Source organism: Taudactylus pleione, unplaced genomic scaffold (genome assembly GCF_031769625.1).
Source record: "Taudactylus pleione unplaced genomic scaffold, aTauple2 ptg001146l, whole genome shotgun sequence".
In the NCBI taxonomy this organism is placed as follows: Eukaryota; Metazoa; Chordata; class Amphibia; order Anura; family Myobatrachidae; genus Taudactylus; species Taudactylus pleione.
In genome coordinates, this window is record NW_028285547.1 from 79582 (window position 1) to 100664 (window position 21083).

At 48.0% G+C, this 21083-nt stretch overlaps 1 protein-coding gene across 5 annotated transcripts in view; it reads left to right on the forward strand.

Moving 5' to 3' along the window:
- The window catches only part of EIF4G3 (eukaryotic translation initiation factor 4 gamma 3), a 127392-nt gene that overhangs the window by 44293 nt on the left and 62016 nt on the right, over window positions 1–21083 (forward strand). For 3 of the 5 annotated variants that reach the window (XM_088462079.1, XM_088462080.1, XM_088462083.1), the window contains 5 exons: window positions 1555–1650; window positions 3850–3882; window positions 6007–6027; window positions 20278–20457; window positions 20536–20650. In XM_088462079.1, coding sequence (XP_088318205.1) covers window positions 1555–1650; window positions 3850–3882; window positions 6007–6027; window positions 20278–20457; window positions 20536–20650 — 445 coding nt within the window. The remainder of the gene's footprint in view (window positions 1–1554; window positions 1651–3849; window positions 3883–6006; window positions 6028–20277; window positions 20458–20535; window positions 20651–21083) is intronic. The other 2 variants (XM_088462081.1, XM_088462082.1) reach the window with 2 other exon arrangements.

The window sequence follows — 21083 nt, forward strand, 5'->3', positions numbered from 1 at the left end:
ACCTTCCCAGTCACAGCGCCATTATTACTTTCCCCGTTCACCTTCCCAGTCACAGCGCCATTATTACTTTCCCCATCACCTTACCAGTCACAGCGCCATTATTACTTTCCCCATCTCCTTCCCAGTCACAGCGCCATTATTACTTTCCCCATCTCCTTCCCAGTCACAGCGCCATTATTACTTTCCCCATCACCTTCCCAGTCACAGCGCCATTATTACTTTCCCCATCACCTTCCCAGTCACAGCGCCATTATTACTTTCCCCGTTCACCTTCCCAGTCACAGCGCCATTATTACTTTCCCCATCACCTTCCCAGTCACAGCGCCATTATTACTTTCCCCATCACCTTCCCAGTCACAGCGCCATTATTACTTTCCCCGTTCACCTTCCAAGTCACAGCGCCATTATTACTTTCCCCATCACCTTCCCAGTCACAGCGCCATTATTACTTTCCCCATCACCTTCCCAGTCACTGCGCCATTATTACTTTCCCCGTTCACCTTCCCAGTCACAGCGCCATTATTACTTTCCCCGTTCACCTTCCCAGTCACAGCGCCATTATTACTTTCCCCATCACCTTCCCAGTCACAGCGCCATTATTACTTTCCCCATCACCTTCCCAGTCACAGCGCCATTATTACTTTCCCCGTCACCTTCCCAGTCACAGCGCCATTATTACTTTCCCCGTTCACCTTCCCAGTCACAGCGCCATTATTACTTTCCCCGTCACCTTCCCAGTCACAGCGCCATTATTACTTTCCCCGTCACCTTCCCAGTCACAGCGCCATTATTACTTTCCCCGTTCACCTTCCCAGTCACAGCGCCATTATTACTTTCCCCGTTCACCTTCCCAGTCACAGCGCCATTATTACTTTCCCCATCACCTTCCCAGTCACAGCGCCATTATTACTTTCCCCGTTCACCTTCCCAGTCACAGCGCCATTATTACTTTCCCCATCTCCTTCCCAGTCACAGCGCCATTATTACTTTCCCCATCACCTTCCCAGTCACAGCGCCATTATTACTTTCCCCATCACCTTCCCAGTCACAGCGCCATTATTACTTTCCCCGTTCACCTTCCCAGTCACAGCGCCATTATTACTTTCCCCGTTCACCTTCCCAGTCACAGCGCCATTATTACTTTCCCCATCACCTTCCCAGTCACAGCGCCATTATTACTTTCCCCGTTCACCTTCCCAGTCACAGCGCCATTATTACTTTCCCCATCTCCTTCCCAGTCACAGCGCCATTATTACTTTCCCCATTCACCTTCCCAGTCACAGCGCCATTATTACTTTCCCCATCTCCCTCCCAGTCACAGCGCCATTATTACTTTCCCCATTCACCTTCCCAGTCACAGCGCCATTATTACTTTCCCCATCACCTTCCCAGTCACAGCGCCATTATTACTTTCCCCGTTCACCTGCCCAGGTACAGGCTCAGCCCAGCAGTGGCTTCAGAAAGGGACAAGTTCCCAGAGTGCATGGAATGTGTGGCACTAAAGGGCGCTCCCATGTTTCGATAACACTTGTTGTTCTTTCCTCCCCTGTACAGGCCTCTTATGCCACGGGGCAGAGCGCTACGGCACCCACACTGGTGTATCCTCAGCCACCACAGACAATGAGTACGCAGCCACAGGCTCGCTCACCGGTAAGTGCACACCTACCACCTCTATGCGCTACTGGAAGGTGTAAATGTATTGTCTATATAACCAAGACCTGCAACCTGGTCGTCCCACTGTGAACTGTGCTCCAGCGCTGGACACTGACCTCGATAGAGGGTAGTTATGGAGTGACAGACGCTGGGAGGGGGAGTTGCGTTTTATGTAACATGGGGGGGCAGCTCTAACACAGCTAGAGAGATGATATGGGGCTAGCATTCATCACATAACCGCTGGTTATACAGGATATAAAGGATTTGTAATGTAGTTTACACTGAAATCACAAATGAGACATCACTGGTCTGCTTCTCTGCTGCCGGTGACCGTGGTGTATATCGCTCCATGAGTTCTCCTGCCAGCCTGCAGCTAAAACAGAGACCAGGGATAACCCCCCCCCCCCCCCCCTTTATTCTTCTCCTGTCCCACAGACATAGCATGTCACAGACAAGATAAGCGTAACTGAAAATATTAATGATTGATGACAAGTTCTCAGTAAGAGATGGTGTCCCAGCTGGGATGTAGCAAGGAGAATATAATTACATTTCACAGCTTGTGCCGTGGTTGGTTGTACAAGTGTTAGGGCCAATGTCCTATAGTCACACCATTGCAATGGGCGATCCTTGGCTCTGCCACTGATAGGCTGCATTCTCAGTGATGTCACTGACTCCTAGTGACTGGATATACTGCAATATCAGCGATGTCACTGACTCCTAGTGACTGGATAGGCTGCAATATCAGCGATGTCACTGACTCCTAGTGACTTCATAGGCTGCATCCCCACTGATTTCTAGTGACTGGATTGGCTGCATTCTCAGTGATGTCACTGGCTCCTAGTAACTGAATAGGCTGCACTATCAGTGATGTCACTGGTTCCTAATGACTGGATGGGCTGCATCCCCTCTGAATCACTGGACCTAATGACTGTTTAGACTTCTCAGTGATGTCCCTGGCTCCTAGTGACTGGATAGGCTGCATTCTCAGTGATGTCCCTGGCTCCTAGTGACTGGATAGGCTGCATTCTCAGTGATGTCACTGGCTCCTAGTGACTGGATAGGCTGCATTCTCAGTGATGTCCCTGGCTCCTAGTGACTGGATAGGCTGCAATATCAGCGATGTCACTGACTCCTAGTGACTTCATAGGCTGCATCCCCACTGATTTCTAGTGATTGGATTGGCTGCATTCTCAGTGATGTCCCTGGCTCCTAGTGACTGGATAGGCTGCATTCTCAGTGATGTCCCTGGCTCCTAGTGACTGGATAGGCTGCATTCTCAGTGATGTCACTGGCTCCTAGTGGCTGGATAGGCTGCATTCTCAGTGATGTCACTGGCTCCTAGTGACTGGATAGGCTGCATTCTTAGTCATATCACTGGCTCCTAGTGGCTGGATAGGCTGCAGTATCAGTGATGTCACTGGCTCTTAGTGACTGGATAGGCTGCAGTACCGGTGATGTCACTTGCTCCTAGTGACTGGATAGGCTGCAGTATCAGTGATGTCACTAGCTTCTAGTGGCTGGGTGGGCTGCACTCTTAGTGATGTCACTGGCTCTAAGTGACTGGATAGGCTGCATGAGCATGAATATGGGTTCAGCCCTGTAAATGACTCACTGTGTAGGTAACAGGTTCTCTGTTACTTTTTGATTTAATCATTGTCTTCTAATAAACTGTACTGTAGGCAGATTATTGTGTGTTGTATAGTGCAGACATTTCCCTATTGCATGCAGTCATATTTCTAGCACTGGCCTTGTGTGGTGCATCCAGTGACTATATAACATGTATGAATAAAAGGTGTGTAATATGGCAGAACACCCATGTGGTAAGTGTCAGTAACACGAAGCTCATGTATCACTCAGCAGACCCCTCGCCCATACTTTAGTACATAAGGTTTGTAGGATCTGGAGATCCCGCAGAGTAGTGTTATCATCATCCTGAACATTAGTGTTATCATCCAGGCTTCCTCCTTATATATATCGGACATTTACCATATATATGAAGGCAGCATACGAGATGAGCACGCCTGACCTTGTGTACATACTGTACGTGCTGTAGTCCTAACCTGCTCCTTACACTGATGAGGTGGGGGGCAGGGGTGTACCCATGCATCCTGCTTACCTCCTGTCCGCTTGCTGTATATCTCATGTGTGAGCCGTGTTTCTGTCCTTTGTGATTGTCTTCTCGCTCCTTCTCTATAGTTTGCTGCTGGACCTCGGCCGACACATCACCAGGTACTGTACCTGCCGTCATTCTCCTGTCTGCCACCCACTAACACCTGTATGTTCCGGAGCCAATGGGACGCTGCGCCCAGGTCTAAGCTTATGGGGAGGATACGGTCCCATCTCCTGATCTAAAAACAAAAGGGACAATTCCCCAGATGAGCATTATTATTATTAAATTGTACATTTACAGATCTGCTAGCAGAACGGGAACATGTCTATGTGTCACATATGAGATAAATTGAGGTTATATTCCATGTCTGAGCTGTCCCATTGGCTCCATACCTACATCACCTGTCACTGCTGCTTTCCCTCATTACATCGGGAATAGATCTAATGCTGACCTGCCCCCTGCTGGTAGAGTAATACCTTGCAGGAGGTCTGTCTTACTCCTGTGATATATGTGATGGACACCATTCATTCTGCTTTGAGTGTAAGAAATACTATAGATAAAATGGGCACATCAGCCCCGGCACTAACCACACAAACCAGGACGGGTTTAGTAGGAAGTTAATGTTGTGGGAACGTGGGTGGAAAGTCACCGAGAGAGCCACAGAGTAAATAGATATATATGAGCATTTGACTGACTGTGTTCAAGCCTGGTGATTATTTACTAATATGACTGCACCCCGTCTTCATGTGGAAATTGCATGCCTGCTTCACACGTGACAGGATTCCGTGCCCTGTCTGCATGTTTGGTGGCCATAACTGCTCTGTAACCTGAACATCCGGGCCTGTGAGGCCGTAGTCTCCCTCCTGGGCGGTAAACCAGATAATCCCATCTTCCCAGACATGCGTGATGCCGGGTTACAGGTTGCCCGACGTTCGGAACTACCTGACCTGCCGCCGTAATTGGCACCTCTCAGACCGGCCCTCCCTTTGTGCCCCCCCCCCCCCCCCCCGCATTCCCAGGTTTGCTTTGGGTGGTCTCCATCCCTCTTGTATCTTTTACTAGTCTACATTGGGAAACACGATCAGTGTAAGAACCATTGACCGATCGTCAGCGTGTGATACCACCGGCGATGGCTACTCTGTACCATACACACACACACAGTACTATACGTGTCAGATCGGCCATGGAGTAATGTGACTGACACATTATGATATTAATGTGAGACACTGTGCAGGGAATACGTTCCGTAATAACTACATTATTACCCCACACTGGCATCCGTCTGATCATTACTGGATGAGCATTTCCCATCAATGATTACAAATTAGTATTCCCTTCTAAATTTGATTGAATTGGATTAGTACCGGAATTTTGTATAACGATTAGAAGAAGTGATGAGATTGTCTCTGGCGTAGTAACGCTGCCGCTTATCCACTAGGCGATAGAGGAACGACAGTACGATCTCAACATTGTAATCGTACAGTCGTTCCCCATACCCTGCAGTGCCTACACTGAACGATATGTCATTCAGTGCAGGCACCCTCCCTCATCCCCAATCTGTCGTTATGGGCAGATTAACCAGCATGTTCAGGCGGTGATTGATGCCGAAAACGACCAGCGGGAGCGCGTATCACTGGTCGTTTTCGACATTTTAATGCCCGATTTATGAACGATTGAACGATAACGATGTCGGTCATTTTAAGTGGATATGCACCTTAGTCTATAAACTGCCTGTGTCTGCTGAGACTTGTGTTCCCTGAACGTAACGAACAGATGACCCAGGGACCGTGTGTTTGGTCTCCTCGATGAGTGCATGGAGCATATGGCATGTAACATGTCTTAATTGTGTTGTTGCACACTGTCCCAGAGGTTTGGCATGTCAATGTAATGATCCATTGTATGATATGTGTCTCCATGTAACATCGCATTGCATGATAACATTATGTCCTTGTACCCAGCCGAGATATTCTATTGTGTCACTGGTATGTGACTGGCGTCATAGTTTATAGACTCTAGCGTCAGAATCGAGACCGATAGACTGTTCCACTTCTGAGAGTACAGCTGTTTGGGAGTGGTTCCCTATAGAGTAATGTCCTGCCCTGAAGCTCCAGAGGGAACACTGAGGGGATTTGCATTATGGGGCAGTGGGCTCAGGTTGGGGAAATTGTGCTGATCTTGTTATACTGATCTCTGTGTAATATTCCATTGACTTCCCCTGTCTCTGCTGCTTTCATTCATTCAAGGGAGGATTCAGACCAATTCAGGTAACTGCCACACATTTCTTAAGAGATTTCTCATCCATTATTCTGTCTTCCTCTACTATCAGGTGTTATGGGGGATGGGAGACTTGCATATCATGGAGGCCAGCCTGTCGGTCATCCTTGTATGGATGGGGGACGTGTAGGGTGTAGATGTCAGGTGATAGCAGCCCATAACTCACTTTTATCAGAGAGGCCATCTTTGTATAGATGGGGAACGTGTAGGGTGTAGATATCGGGGGGACAGCAGCCCATCGGTCTCCTCTAGCAGAGAGACTATCCTTGTATGGATGGGGGACGTGTAGGATGTAGATGTTGGGGACAGCAGCCCATCTGTAACCTCTAGCAGAGAGACTATCCTTGTAGGGAAGAGGGACGTGTAGGGTGCAGATGTCAGGTGACAGCAGTCCATCACTCACATTTATCAGAGAGGCCATCTTTGTATGGATGGAGAACATGTAGAGTGTTGATGTCAGGGACAGCAGCCCATCAGTCACCTCTAGCAGAGAGACTATCCTTGTATGGAAGGGGAACGTGTAGGGTGTAATGTCGGGGACAGCAGCCCATCTGTATCCTCTAGCAGAGAGACTTTCCTTGTATGGATGGGGGGCAGAGAGACTTTCCTTGTATGGATGGGGGACGTGTAGGGTGTTGATGTCAGGGACTGCAGCCCATCTGTAACCTCTAGCAGAGAGACTATCCTTGTATGGATGGGAGACGTGTAGGGTGTAGATGTCAGGGACAGCAGCCCATCCGTAACCTCTAGCAGAGACCATCCTTGTATGGATGGGGGACGTGTAGGGTGTTGATGTCAGGGACAGCAGCCCATCAGTCACCTCTAGCAGAGAGACTATCCTTGTATGGAAGGGGGACGTGTAGGGTGTAATGTCGGGGACAGCAGCCCATCTGTATCCTCTAGCAGAGAGACTTTCCTTCTATGGATGGGGGGGCAGAGAGACTTTCCTTGTATGGATGGGGGACGTGTAGGGTGTTGATGTCAGGGACTGCAGCCCATCTGTAACCTCTAGCAGAGAGACTATCCTTGTATGGATGGGAGACGTGTAGGGTGTAGATGTCAGGGACAGCAGCCCATCCGTAACCTCTAGCAGAGACTATCCTTGTATGGATGGGGGACATGTAGGGTGTAATGTCGGGGACAGCAGCCCATCCGTAACCTCTAGCAGAGAGACTATCCTTGTATGGATGGGGGACGTGTAGGGTGTAGATGTCAGGGAAAGCAGCCCATCTGTAACCTCTAGCAGAGAGACTATCCTTGTATGGGTGGGGGACATGTAGGGTATAATGTCGGGGACAGCAGCCCATCTGTAACCTCTAGCAGAGAGACTATCCTTGTATGGAAGGGGGACGTGTAGGGTGTAGATGTCAGGGACAGCAGTCCATCACTCACATTTATCAGAGAGGCCATCTTTGTATGGATGGAGAACATGTAGAGTGTTGATGTCAGGGACAGCAGCCCATCAGTCACCTCTAGCAGAGAGACTATCCTTGTATGGAAGGGGGACGTGTAGGGTGTAATGTCGGGGACAGCAGCCCATCTGTATCCTCTAGCAGAGAGACTTTCCTTCTATGGATGGGGGGGCAGAGAGACTTTCCTTGTATGGATGGGGGACGTGTAGGGTGTTGATGTCAGGGACTGCAGCCCATCTATAACCTCTAGCAGAGAGACTATCCTTGTATGGATGGGAGACGTGTAGGGTGTAGATGTCAGGGACAGCAGCCCATCCGTAACCTCTAGCAGAGACTATCCTTGTATGGATGGGGGACATGTAGGGTGTAATGTCGGGGACAGCAGCCCATCCGTAACCTCTAGCAGAGAGACTATCCTTGTATGGATGGGGGACGTGTAGGGTGTAATGTCGGGGACAGCAGCCCATCAGTCTCCTCTAGCAGAGAGACTATCCTTGTATGGGTGGGGGACATGTAGGGTGTAGATGTCGGGGACAGCAGCCCATCTGTAACCTCTAGCAGAGAGACTATCCTTGTATGGAAGGGGGACGTGTAGGGTGTAGATGTCAGGGACAGCAGCCCATCTGTAACCTCTAGCAGAGAGACTATCCTTGTATGGGTGGGGGACGTGTAGGATGTAGATGTTGGGGACAGCAGCCCATCCGTAACCTCTAGCAGAGAGACTATCCTTGTAGGGAAGGGGGACGTGTAGGGTGCAGATGTCAGGTGACAGCAGCCCATCACTCACTTTTATCAGAGAGGCCATCTTTGTATGGATGGAGAACATGTAGAGTGTAGATATCAGGGGGACAGCAGCCCATCAGTCTCCTCTAGCAGAGAGACTATCCTTGTATGGAAGGGGGACGTGTAGGGTATAGATGTCAGGGACAGCAGCCCATCCGTAACCTCTAGCAGAGAGGCCATCTTTGTATGGATGGGGAACATGTAGGGTGTAGATATTGGGGGGGACAGCAGCCTCCTCTAGCAAAGAGACTATCCTTGTATAGATGGGGGACGTGTAGAGTGTAGATGTCAGGGACTGCAGCCCATCCGTAACCTCAGAGAGACTATCCTTGTATTTAAGGGGAACGTGTAGGATTTAATGTCGAGGACAGCAGCCCATCTGTAACCTCTAGCAGAGAGACTATCCTTGTATGGAAGGGGGACGTGTAGGGTGTAGATGTCAGGGACTGCAGCCCATCCGTAACCTCTAGCAGAGAGACTATCCTTGTATGGATGGGGGACGTGTAGGGTGTAGATGTCAGGGACAGCAGCCCATCCGTAACCTCTAGCAGAGAGACTATCCTTGTATGGATGGGGGACGTGTAGGGTGTAATGTCGAGGACAGCAGCCCATCTGTAACCTCTAGCAGAGAGACTACCTTGTATGGATGTGGGACGTGTAGGGTGTAGATGTCGTGGACAGCAGTCCATCCGTAACCTCTAGCAGAGAGACTATCCTTGTATGGATGGGGGATGTGTAGGGTGTAATGTCGGGGACAGCAGTCCATCCGTAACCTCTAGCAGGCGATCGCAGATTTTTCACACTGATAGAATTGGGTTGGATACTCATCCCTAAGTAACCTGAGTGGTCGTACTTCACCACTCCTAGGGACTCCACTCATCATCAGTAACCACCTCTTACTGACTCAAGTCAACTGCATGGTGGGCGGATAACTCGCTGCCTACCTCCTGGCTCCTACAACGACACCTGGAACTTCTCATTCCACACGTTCCTACCACCGGCACTTGGACCTACCTATTTCTGGATATGTGGACACACTGTTGCAACAACTGTTTGGCAGCTACTTTCCGCTGGTCCCTCACTATATACCAGTCTGCACTGAGTAGCTGGCAAATGATTTCAGCTTGGGGACACAGGGCTCAATCCAGGATAGCTGGAGAATGGAGTTCCATTTGTGCCCCTCTGGTAGTCACAGCATACAGGCAAGATGTTTATAACTCATATGTCTTCAAAAAGACAGGTCTCTTGCTAGAGGTGCTTGAGAAAGTACATACAGATGTCACAGAAGTACAATCCTTCCTGACGTTCAGAGGCTAAACTACCCTACAGACCTGCATCAGCTCTTTATTTAGTAAGAGGACACAATACAGCAGGCTGTAATCCTGCCATATGCCAGGAGTGCACATATCTGACAACTGTCTCCCAAAATATAAATAAATCTTATTTCACAGGAACCGGTCAATTGCATTACTCCTTTCATAGATCTACCACTGAGAATCAAAGTATCTATGTGGTTTAAACAGTAATAGAATCAGCATATGACTTCCTCAAATATACCTACTGCACATGTTACACAGACACACACAGGAGACCCCCTGGTCTGCACTTCGAAGAAAGTAGCAAAGAGATTTTTTATCAATGTGAGTGTTAATCTGACATTACTCCAGCTACTGGTTTATCTTTCTTGCATCCAGACTAAAGGTGCCCATCCACTAGACGAGTTATGTGAGTGCTTGAACGATATCGTTCAATCGTTCATAAATCGTTTGCAAAAATGTCTAAATCGACCAGCAATGTGCGTGCCCGCTGGTCGTTTAGCCATCGATCATCGTGCAAACATGCTGGACAACCTGACGATAACGTCAGGTACAGCATGTTTGCAGATGATTGATTGAGCCTGCACTGAACGACTGCTCGTTCAGTGCAGGCTCATCACAGACTGACAAACGACTGCACGATTACAATGTCGTAATCGTACAGTCGTTTTCAGATCTTTAAGTGGATGGGCACCTTAAGGTGTATTACACTTAATAGTCGGGCAGCACAATCTGGTCAGGTCGCCACTATATTAAATATGTCTTTTTGTCCATTATCTTCTGATGAGCCCAATATATAGGGGCCAAGTGTGACCAGGTATTACTTTTGTAAGAGCAAAGACAAAATAAATCCAATACCCTATCTTTCACTTGCAATTACACATGCTTCAAGTAGTGTCATTCACACTTAAGTGGGCAACACCCTGTGCAATAATCCGGCCGTGCAGCTGATTATTGGCTGGTCTATCTAATTATCTCACTTTGTGTAATGCTAGGTACACACGTCAGTGATCTGCTGCAGCATCCAGGGCTGATTATCTCAGTGTGTAATGATAGGTACACACGTCAGTGATCTGCTGCAGCATCCAGGGCTGATTATCTCAGTATGTAATGCTAGGTACACACGTCAGTGATCTGCTGCAGCATCCAGGGCTGATTATCTCAGTGTGTAATGCTAGGTACACACGTCAGTGATCTGCTGCAGCATCCAGGGCTGATTATCTCAGTGTGTAATGCTAGGTACACACGTCAGTGATCTGCTGCAGCATCCAGGGCTGATTATCTCAGTGTGTAATGCTAGGTACACACCTCAGTGATCAGGTGCAGCATCCAGGGCTGATTATCTCAGTGTGTAATGCTAAGTACACACCTCAGTGACCAGGTGCAGCATCCAGGGCTGATTATCTCAGTATGTAATGCTAGGTACACACGTCAGTGATCTGCTGCAGCATCCAGGGCTGATTATCTCAGTGTGTAATGCTAGGTACACACGTCAGTGATCTGCAGCATCCAGGGCTGATTATCTCAGTGTGTAATGATAGGTACACACGTCAGTGATCTGCTGCAGCATCCAGGGCTGATTATCTCAGTGTGTAATGCTAGGTACACACGTCAGTGATCTGCTGCAGCATCCAGGGCTGATTATCTCAGTGTGTAATGATAGGTACACACGTCAGTGATCTGCTGCAGCATCCAGGGCTGATTATCTCAGTATGTAATGCTAGGTACACACGTCAGTGATCTGCTGCAGCATCCAGGGCTGATTATCTCAGTGTGTAATGCTAGGTACACACGTCAGTGATCTGCTGCAGCATCCAGGGCTGATTATCTCAGTGTGTAATGCTAGGTACACACGTCAGTGATCTGCTGCAGCATCCAGGGCTGATTATCTCAGTGTGTAATGCTAGGTACACACCTCAGTGATCAGGTGCAGCATCCAGGGCTGATTATCTCAGTGTGTAATGCTAAGTACACACCTCAGTGACCAGGTGCAGCATCCAGGGCTGATTATCTCAGTATGTAATGCTAGGTACACACGTCAGTGATCTGCTGCAGCATCCAGGGCTGATTATCTCAGTGTGTAATGCTAGGTACACACGTCAGTGATCTGCTGCAGCATCCAGGGCTGATTATCTCAGTGTGTAATGATAGGTACACACGTCAGTGATCTGCTGCAGCATCCAGGGCTGATTATCTCAGTGTGTAATGCTAGGTACACACGTCAGTGATCTGCTGCAGCATCCAGGGCTGATTATCTCAGTGTGTAATGATAGGTACACACGTCAGTGATCTGCTGCAGCATCCAGGGCTGATTATCTCAGTGTGTAATGCTAGGTACACACGTCAGTGATCTGCTGCAGCATCCAGGGCTGGTTATCTCAGTGTGTAATGATAGGTACACACGTCAGTGATCTGCTGCAGCATCCAGGGCTGATTATCTCAGTGTGTAATGCTAGGTACACACGTCAGTGATCTGCTGCAGCATCCAGGGCTGATTATCTCAGTATGTAATGCTAGGTACACACGTCAGTGATCCGCTGATCAGCTCAGTGTGTAATGCTAGGTACACACCTCAGTGACCAGGTGCAGCATCCAGGGTGATTATCTCACTTTGTGTAATGCTAGGTACACACCTCAGTGATCTGCTGATCAGCTCAGTGTGTAATGCTAGGTACACACCTCAGTGACCAGGTGCAGCATCCAGGGTGATTATCTCACTTTGTGTAATGCTAGGTACACACCTCAGTGATCTGCTGATCAGCTCAGTGTGTAATGCTAGGTACACACCTCAGTGACCAGGTGCAGCATCCAGGGCTGATTATCTCACTGTGTAATGCTAGGTACACACGTCAGTGATCTGCTGCAGCATCCAGGGCTGATTATCTCAGTGTGTAATGCTAGGTACACACCTCAGTGATCAGGTGCAGCATCCAGGGCTGATTATCTCAGTATGTAATGCTAGGTACACACCTCAGTGATCAGGTGCAGCATCCAGGGCTAATTAGCTCAGTGTGTAATGCTAGGTACACACCTCAGTGATCAGGTGCAGCATCCAGGGCTGATTATTTCAGTGTGTAATGCTAATTACACACCTCAATGATCACTGCAGCATCCAGGGCTGATTATCTCAGTGTGTAATGCTAGGTACACACCTCAGTGATCCGCTGCAGCATCCAGGGTGATTATCTCACTTTGTGTAATGCTAGGTAAACACCTCAGTGATCTGCTGATCAGCTCAGTGTGTAATGCTAGGTACACACCTCAGTGACCAGGTGCAGCATCCAGGGCTGATTATCTCACTGTGTAATGCTAGGTACACACCTCAGTGATCTGCTGATCAGCTCAGTGTGTAATGCTAGGTACACACCTCAGTGACCAGGTGCAGCATCCAGGGTGATTATCTCACTTTGTGTAATGCTAGGTACACACCTCAGTGATCTGCTGATCAGCTCAGTGTGTAATGCTAGGTACACACCTCAGTGACCAGGTGCAGCATCCAGGGCTGATTATCTCACTGTGTAATGCTAGGTACACACCTCAGTGATCCGCTGCAGCATCCAGGGTGATTATCTCAGTATGTAATGCTAGGTACACACGTCAGTGATCCGCTGCAGCATCCAGGGCTGATTATCTCAGTGTGTAATGCTAAGTACACACCTCAGTGACCAGGTGCAGCATCCAGGGCTGATTATCTCAGTGTGTAATGCTAGGTACACACGTCAGTGATCTGCTGCAGCATCCAGGGCTGATTATCTCAGTGTGTAATGCTAGGTACACACCTCAGTGATCAGGTGCAGCATCCAGGGCTGATTATCTCAGTGTGTAATGCTAGGTACACACGTCAGTGATCTGCTGCAGCATCCAGGGCTGATTATCTCAGTGTGTAATGCTAAGTACACACCTCAGTGACCAGGTGCAGCATCCAGGGCTGATTATCTCAGTATGTAATGCTAGGTACACACCTCAGTGATCAGGTGCAGCATCCAGGGCTAATTAGCTCAGTGTGTAATGCTAGGTACACACCTCAGTGATCAGGTGCAGCATCCAGGGCTGATTATCTCAGTGTGTAATGCTAAGTACACACCTCAATGATCACTGCAGCATCCAGGGCTGATTATCTCAGTGTGTAATGCTAGGTACACACCTCTGTGATCCGCTGCAGCATCCAGGGTGATTATCTCACTTTGTGTAATGCTAGGTACACACCTCAGTGATCTGCTGATCAGCTCAGTGTGTAATGCTAGGTACACACCTCAGTGACCAGGTGCAGCATCCAGGGTGATTATCTCACTTTGTGTAATGCTAGGTACACACCTCAGTGATCTGCTGATCAGCTCAGTGTGTAATGCTAGGTACACACCTCAGTGACCAGGTGCAGCATCCAGGGCTGATTATCTCACTGTGTAATGCTAGGTACACACGTCAGTGATCTGCTGCAGCATCCAGGGCTGATTATCTCAGTGTGTAATGCTAAGTACACACCTCAGTGACCAGGTGCAGCATCCAGGGCTGATTATCTCACTGTGTAATGCTAGGTACACACCTCAGTGATCTGCTGATTATCTCAGTGTGTAATGATAGGTACACATGTCAGTGATCTGCTGCAGCATCCAGAGCTGATTATCTCAGTGTGTAATGCTAGGTACACACGTCAGTGATCTGCTGCAGCATCCAGGGCTGATTATCTCAGTGTGTAATGCTAAGTACACACCTCAGTGATCTGCTGCAGCATCCAGGGCTGATTATCTCAGTGTGTAATGCTAAGTACACACCTCAGTGATCTGCTGCAGCATCCAGGGCTGATTATCTCAGTGTGTAATGATAGGTACACACCTCAGTGACCTGCTGCAGCATCCAGGGCTGATTATCTCAGTGTGTAATGCTAGGTACACACGTCAGTGATCTGCTGCAGCATCCAGGGCTGATTATCTCAGTGTGTTTTTCTAGGTACACACCTCAGTGACCAGGTGCAGCATCCAGGGCTGATTATCTCACTGTGTAATGCTAGGTACACACCTCAGTGACCAGGTGCAGCATCCAGGGCTGATTATCTCACTGTGTAATGCTAGGTACACACCTCAGTGATCTGCTGATTAGCTCAGTGTGTAATGCTAGGTACACACCTCAGTGATCTGCTGCAGCATCCAGGGCTGATTATCTCACTGTGTAATGCTAGGTACACACCTCAGTGATCTGCTGCAGCATCCAGGGCTGATTATCTCACTGTGTAATGCTAGGTACACACCTCAGTGATCTGCTGCAGCATCCAGGGCTGATTATCTCAGTGTGTTTTGCTAGGTACACACCTCAGTGACCAGGTGCAGCATCCAGGGCTGATTATCTCAGTATGTAATGCTAAGTACACACCTCAGTGACCAGGTGCAGCATCCAGGGCTGATTATCTCACTGTGTAATGCTAGGTACACACCTCAGTGACCAGGTGCAGCATCCAGGGCTGATTATCTCACTGTGTAATGCTAGGTACACACCTCAGTGATCTGCTGATTAGCTCAGTGTGTAATGCTAGGTACACACCTCAGTGATCTGCTGCAGCATCCAGGGCTGATTATCTCACTGTGTAATGCTAGGTACACACCTCAGTGACCAGGTGCAGCATCCAGGGCTGATTATCTCACTGTGTAATGCTAGGTACACACGTCAGTGATCTGCTGCAGCATCCAGGGCTGATTATCTCAGTGTGTAATGCTAAGTACACACCTCAGTGACCAGGTGCAGCATCCAGGGCTGATTATCTCACTGTGTAATGCTAGGTACACACCTCAGTGATCTGCTGATTAGCTCAGTGTGTAATGCTAGGTACACACCTCAGTGATCTGCTGCAGCATCCAGGGCTGATTATCTCACTGTGTAATGCTAGGTACACACCTCAGTGATCCGCTGCAGCATCCAGGGCTGATTATCTCACTGTGTAATGCTAAGTACACACGTCAGTGATCTGCTGCAGCATCCAGGGCTGATTATCTCAGTGTGTAATGATAGGTACACACGTCAGTGATCTGCTGCAGCATCCAGGGCTGATTATCTCAGTGTGTAATGATAGGTACACACGTCAGTGATCTGCTGCAGCATCCAGGGCTGGTTATCTCAGTGTGTAATGATAGGTACACATGTCAGTGATCTGCTGCAGCATCCAGAGCTGATTATCTCAGTGTGTAATGCTAGGTACACACGTCAGTGATCTGCTGCAGCATCCAGGGCTGATTATCTCAGTGTGTAATGCTAAGTACACACCTCAGTGATCTGCTGCAGCATCCAGGGCTGATTATCTCAGTGTGTAATGCTAAGTACACACCTCAGTGATCTGCTGCAGCATCCAGGGCTGATTATCTCAGTGTGTAATGCTAGGTACACACGTCAGTGATCTGCTGCAGCATCCAGGGCTGATTATCTCAGTGTGTTTTTCTAGGTACACACCTCAGTGACCAGGTGCAGCATCCAGGGCTGATTATCTCACTGTGTAATGCTAGGTACACACCTCAGTGACCAGGTGCAGCATCCAGGGCTGATTATCTCACTGTGTAATGCTAGGTACACACCTCAGTGATCTGCTGATTAGCTCAGTGTGTAATGCTAGGTACACACCTCAGTGATCTGCTGCAGCATCCAGGGCTGATTATCTCACTGTGTAATGCTAGGTACACACCTCAGTGATCTGCTGCAGCATCCAGGGCTGATTATCTCACTGTGTAATGCTAGGTACACACCTCAGTGATCTGCTGCAGCATCCAGGGCTGATTATCTCAGTGTGTTTTGCTAGGTACACACCTCAGTGACCAGGTGCAGCATCCAGGGCTGATTATCTCAGTATGTAATGCTAAGTACACACCTCAGTGACCAGGTGCAGCATCCAGGGCTGATTATCTCACTGTGTAATGCTAGGTACACACCTCAGTGACCAGGTGCAGCATCCAGGGCTGATTATCTCACTGTGTAATGCTAGGTACACACCTCAGTGATCTGCTGATTAGCTCAGTGTGTAATGCTAGGTACACACCTCAGTGATCTGCTGCAGCATCCAGGGCTGATTATCTCACTGTGTAATGCTAGGTACACACGTCAGTGATCTGCTGCAGCATCCAGGGCTGATTATCTCACTGTGTAATGATAGGTACACACGTCAGTGATCTGCTGCAGCATCCAGGGCTGATTATCTCAGTGTGTAATGATAGGTACACACGTCAGTGATCTGCTGCAGCATCCAGGGCTGATTATCTCAGTGTGTAATGATAGGTACACACCTCAGTGATCTGCTGCAGCATCCAGGGCTGATTATCTCAGTGTGTTTTGCTAGGTACACACCTCAGTGACCAGGTGCAGCATCCAGGGCTGATTATCTCAGTATGTAATGCTAAGTACACACCTCAGTGACCAGGTGCAGCATCCAGGGCTGATTATCTCACTGTGTAATGATAGGTACACACCTCAGTGATCTGCTGCAGCATCAGGGCTGATTATCTCAGTGTGTTTTGCTAGGTACACACCTCAGTGACCAGGTGCAGCATCCAGGGCTGATTATCTCAGTATGTAATGCTAAGTACACACCTCAGTGACCAGGTGCAGCATCCAGGGCTGATTATCTCACTGTGTAATGATAGGTACACACCTCAGTGATCTGCTGCAGCATCAGGGCTGATTATCTCAGTGTGTTTTGCTAGGTACACACCTCAGTGATCCGCTGCAGTATGCAGGGTTCCTGATCTTCGTGTGTAATGATAGATACACTACAACGATCTTCTGCAGCATCCAGGGCAGATTGTGTGCTGATCAGATGAGTGAATGGTACCTGCAGTACGTTATTTGCATACGCTATTACTGCTCACAAGCTCACTCACACTATAGATCACTTTACACACACTGAGATATACACTATAGCTCGCTATACGCTATTACTGCTCACAAGCTCACTCACACTATAGATCACTTGCACACACTGAGATATACACTATAGCTCGCTATACGCTACTGCTGCTCACAAGCTCACTCACACTATAGATCACTTGCACACACTGAGATATACACTATAGCTCGCTATACGCTACTGCTGCTCACAAGCTCGCTCTCACTATAGATCACTTGCACACACTGAGATATACACTATAGCTCGCTATACGCTACTGCTGCTCACAAGCTCGCTCTCACTATAGATCACTTGCACACACTGAGATATACACTATAGCTCGCTATACGCTACTGCTGCTCACAAGCTCGCTCTCACTATAGATCACTTGCACACACTGAGATATACACTATAGCTCGCTATACGCTACTGCTGCTCACAAGCTCACTCACACTATAGATCACTTGCACACACTGAGATATACACTATAGCTCGCTATACGCTACTGCTGCTCACAAGCTCGCTCTCACTATAGATCACTTTACACACACAGAGATATACACTATAGCTCGCTATATGCCACTGCTGCTCACAAGCTCGCTCTCACTATAGATCACTTGCACACACTGAGATATACACTATAGCTCGCTATACGCTATTACTGCTCACAAGCTCACTCACACTATAGATCACTTTACACACACAGAGATATACACTATAGCTCGCTATACGCCACTGCTGCTCACAAGCTCACTCACACTATAGATCACTTGCACACACTGAGATATACACTATAGCTCGCTATACGCTATTACTGCTCACAAGCTCGCTCTCACTATAGATCACTTTACACACACTGAGATATACACTATAGCTCGCTATACGCTATTACTGCTCACAAGCTCGCTCTCACTATAGATCACTTGCACACACAGAGATATACACTATAGCTCGCTATACGCTACTGCTGCTCACAAGCTCGCTCTCACTATAGATCACTTGCACACACTGAGATATACACTATAGCTCGCTATACGCTATTACTGCTCACAAGCTCACTCACACTATAGATCACTTGCACACACAGAGATATACACTATAGCTCGCTATACGCTACTGCTGCTCACAAGCTCACTCACACTATAGATCACTTGCACACACAGAGATATACACTATAGCTCGCTATACGCTACTGCTGCTCACAAGCTCGCTCTCACTATAGATCACTTTACACACACAGAGATATACACTATAGCTCGCTATATGCCACTGCTGCTCACAAGCTCACTCTCACTATAGATCACTTGCACACACTGAGATATACACTATAGCTCGCTATACGCTATTACTGCTCACAAGCTCACTCACACTATAGATCACTTGCACACACAGAGATATACACTATAGCTCGCTATACGCTATTACTGCTCACTCTCACTATAGATCACTTGCACACACAGAGATATACACTATAGCTCGCTATACGCTACTGCTGCTCACAAGCTCGCTCTCACTATAGATCACTTGCACACACTGAGATATACACTATAGCTCGCTATACGCTACTGCTGCTCACAAGCTCACTCTCACTATAGATCACTTGCACACACTGAGATATACACTATAGCTCGCTATACGCTATTACTGCTCACAAGCTCACTCACACTATAGATCACTTGCACACACAGAGATATACACTATAGCTCGCTATACGCTACTGCTGCTCACAAGCTCGCTCTCACTATAGATCACTTGCACACACTGAGATATACACTATAGCTCGCTATACGCTACTGCTGCTCACAAGCTCACTCACACTATAGATCACTTGCACACACTGAGATATACACTATAGCTCGCTATACGCCACTGCTGCTCACAAGCTCACTCACACTATAGATCACTTGCACACACTGAGATATACACTATAGCTCGCTATACGCTACTGCTGCTCACAAGCTCACTCTCACTATAGATCACTTGCACACACTGAGATATACACTATAGCTCGCTATACGCTACTGCTGCTCACAAGCTCGCTCTCACTATAGATCACTTGCACACACTGAGATATACACTATAGCTCGCTATACGCTACTGCTGCTCACAAGCTCGCTCTCACTATAGATCACTTGCACACACTGATTTATACATTATAGCTCGCTATACGCTACTGCTGCTCACTAGCTTCTTCACACTATAGCTTACTTACACAACAAGTGATATACACTATAGTTTGCTATACGCTATTACTGCCTTCAAGCTCACTCACACTATAGATCACTTACACGCACTAGCTCACTTACCTTATGCACGCTAACACAATCCTGCACAGTAGATCACTTACATCATGCGTATTTAAACTCGCATTAGTTCACTTACCTTATGTACACACTCACATGAGATCACTGACCTCATGCACATTTACTCACTAGATCACTTTGTACACACTTACACCCACTAGATCACTTACATCATGCACCCTTATACTCCCGTTAGTGCACCTACCTTATGCACACACTCACACGAGATCACTGAGCTCATGCACATTTACTCACTAGATCACTTTATACACACACCCACTAGATCACTTACATGTTGCACCCTTATGCTCACTAGATCACTTACCTTATGTACACTTACATCATGCGCACTTAAACTCACGTTAGTGCACTCACCTTATGCACACACTCACACGAGATCACTGAGCTCATGCACACGTACATACACAATCCTGCACAGTAGGTGTATACTTGGTCATACTCTAGATGACCTAGTCTCAGACTTCCTAGCACTAACACATTGTCACGCGCTCTCAGAGATGGGGATTGTTGTTCCTCACGTGTGTCCATGTTCCTTCTCTCTGTGCAGTTTTTCCCGAGGTCACAGATCCAGCCACAACGTGCAGCCATACAGAACAGTAACCCCTCCATCAGAACCGGTGCCCAGACACCCACCGCTGTCTACCAGACCAACCAGCACATCATGATGGTCAACCATCTGCCAATGCCATATGCAATGCCACAGGGTCCTCAATACTGTATCCCCCAGGTACGAGGATAGTTCTCCGTCACTCATCCTTTCCATCTTCGCTCACTGTGGTGCTAACGTCCTGCTCTTTCCCCCCAGTACCGGCACAGCACTCCCCCTTATGTGGGACCTCCGCAGCAGTATCAAGTGCAGCCTCCGGGGCCTAGTCCATTCTATCCTGGCCCTGGGCCTGGCGACTTCTCTTCCCCGTATGGTAAGTCCAGAGATACCCTCATCCACTACACCAGGAGTCCCCTCTGAGAACCTGAAGAAGGCGCGCTAAGTATAGTCTCTCTTGTGGGCTTTTTCTGCTATAATAAATTTATGATTTTCATGAGTATTTTTTTTTTTACTCTTTGGTGACTATTGTTATATATCTATCTTACTGCAACTATATACAGTGTGTACACTACATGGCCAAAGGCATGTGACACTCCTTGTAATTATTGTGTTTGGCCACTTGAGCCAGAGTTAAGCGTTTAGCTATGCACTCTCCATAGTCACATACTGGCAGTAGAATGGGACATACTGAAGAGGTCACCGTGGAACTGCCATAGGATGCTGCTCCTCCGACAAGTCACTTTTTACCCTTGTGCCCTGCCCGAGGCTGCCCCGTGCTCTGCAACTGCTGTTAGTGTGACTTGGAA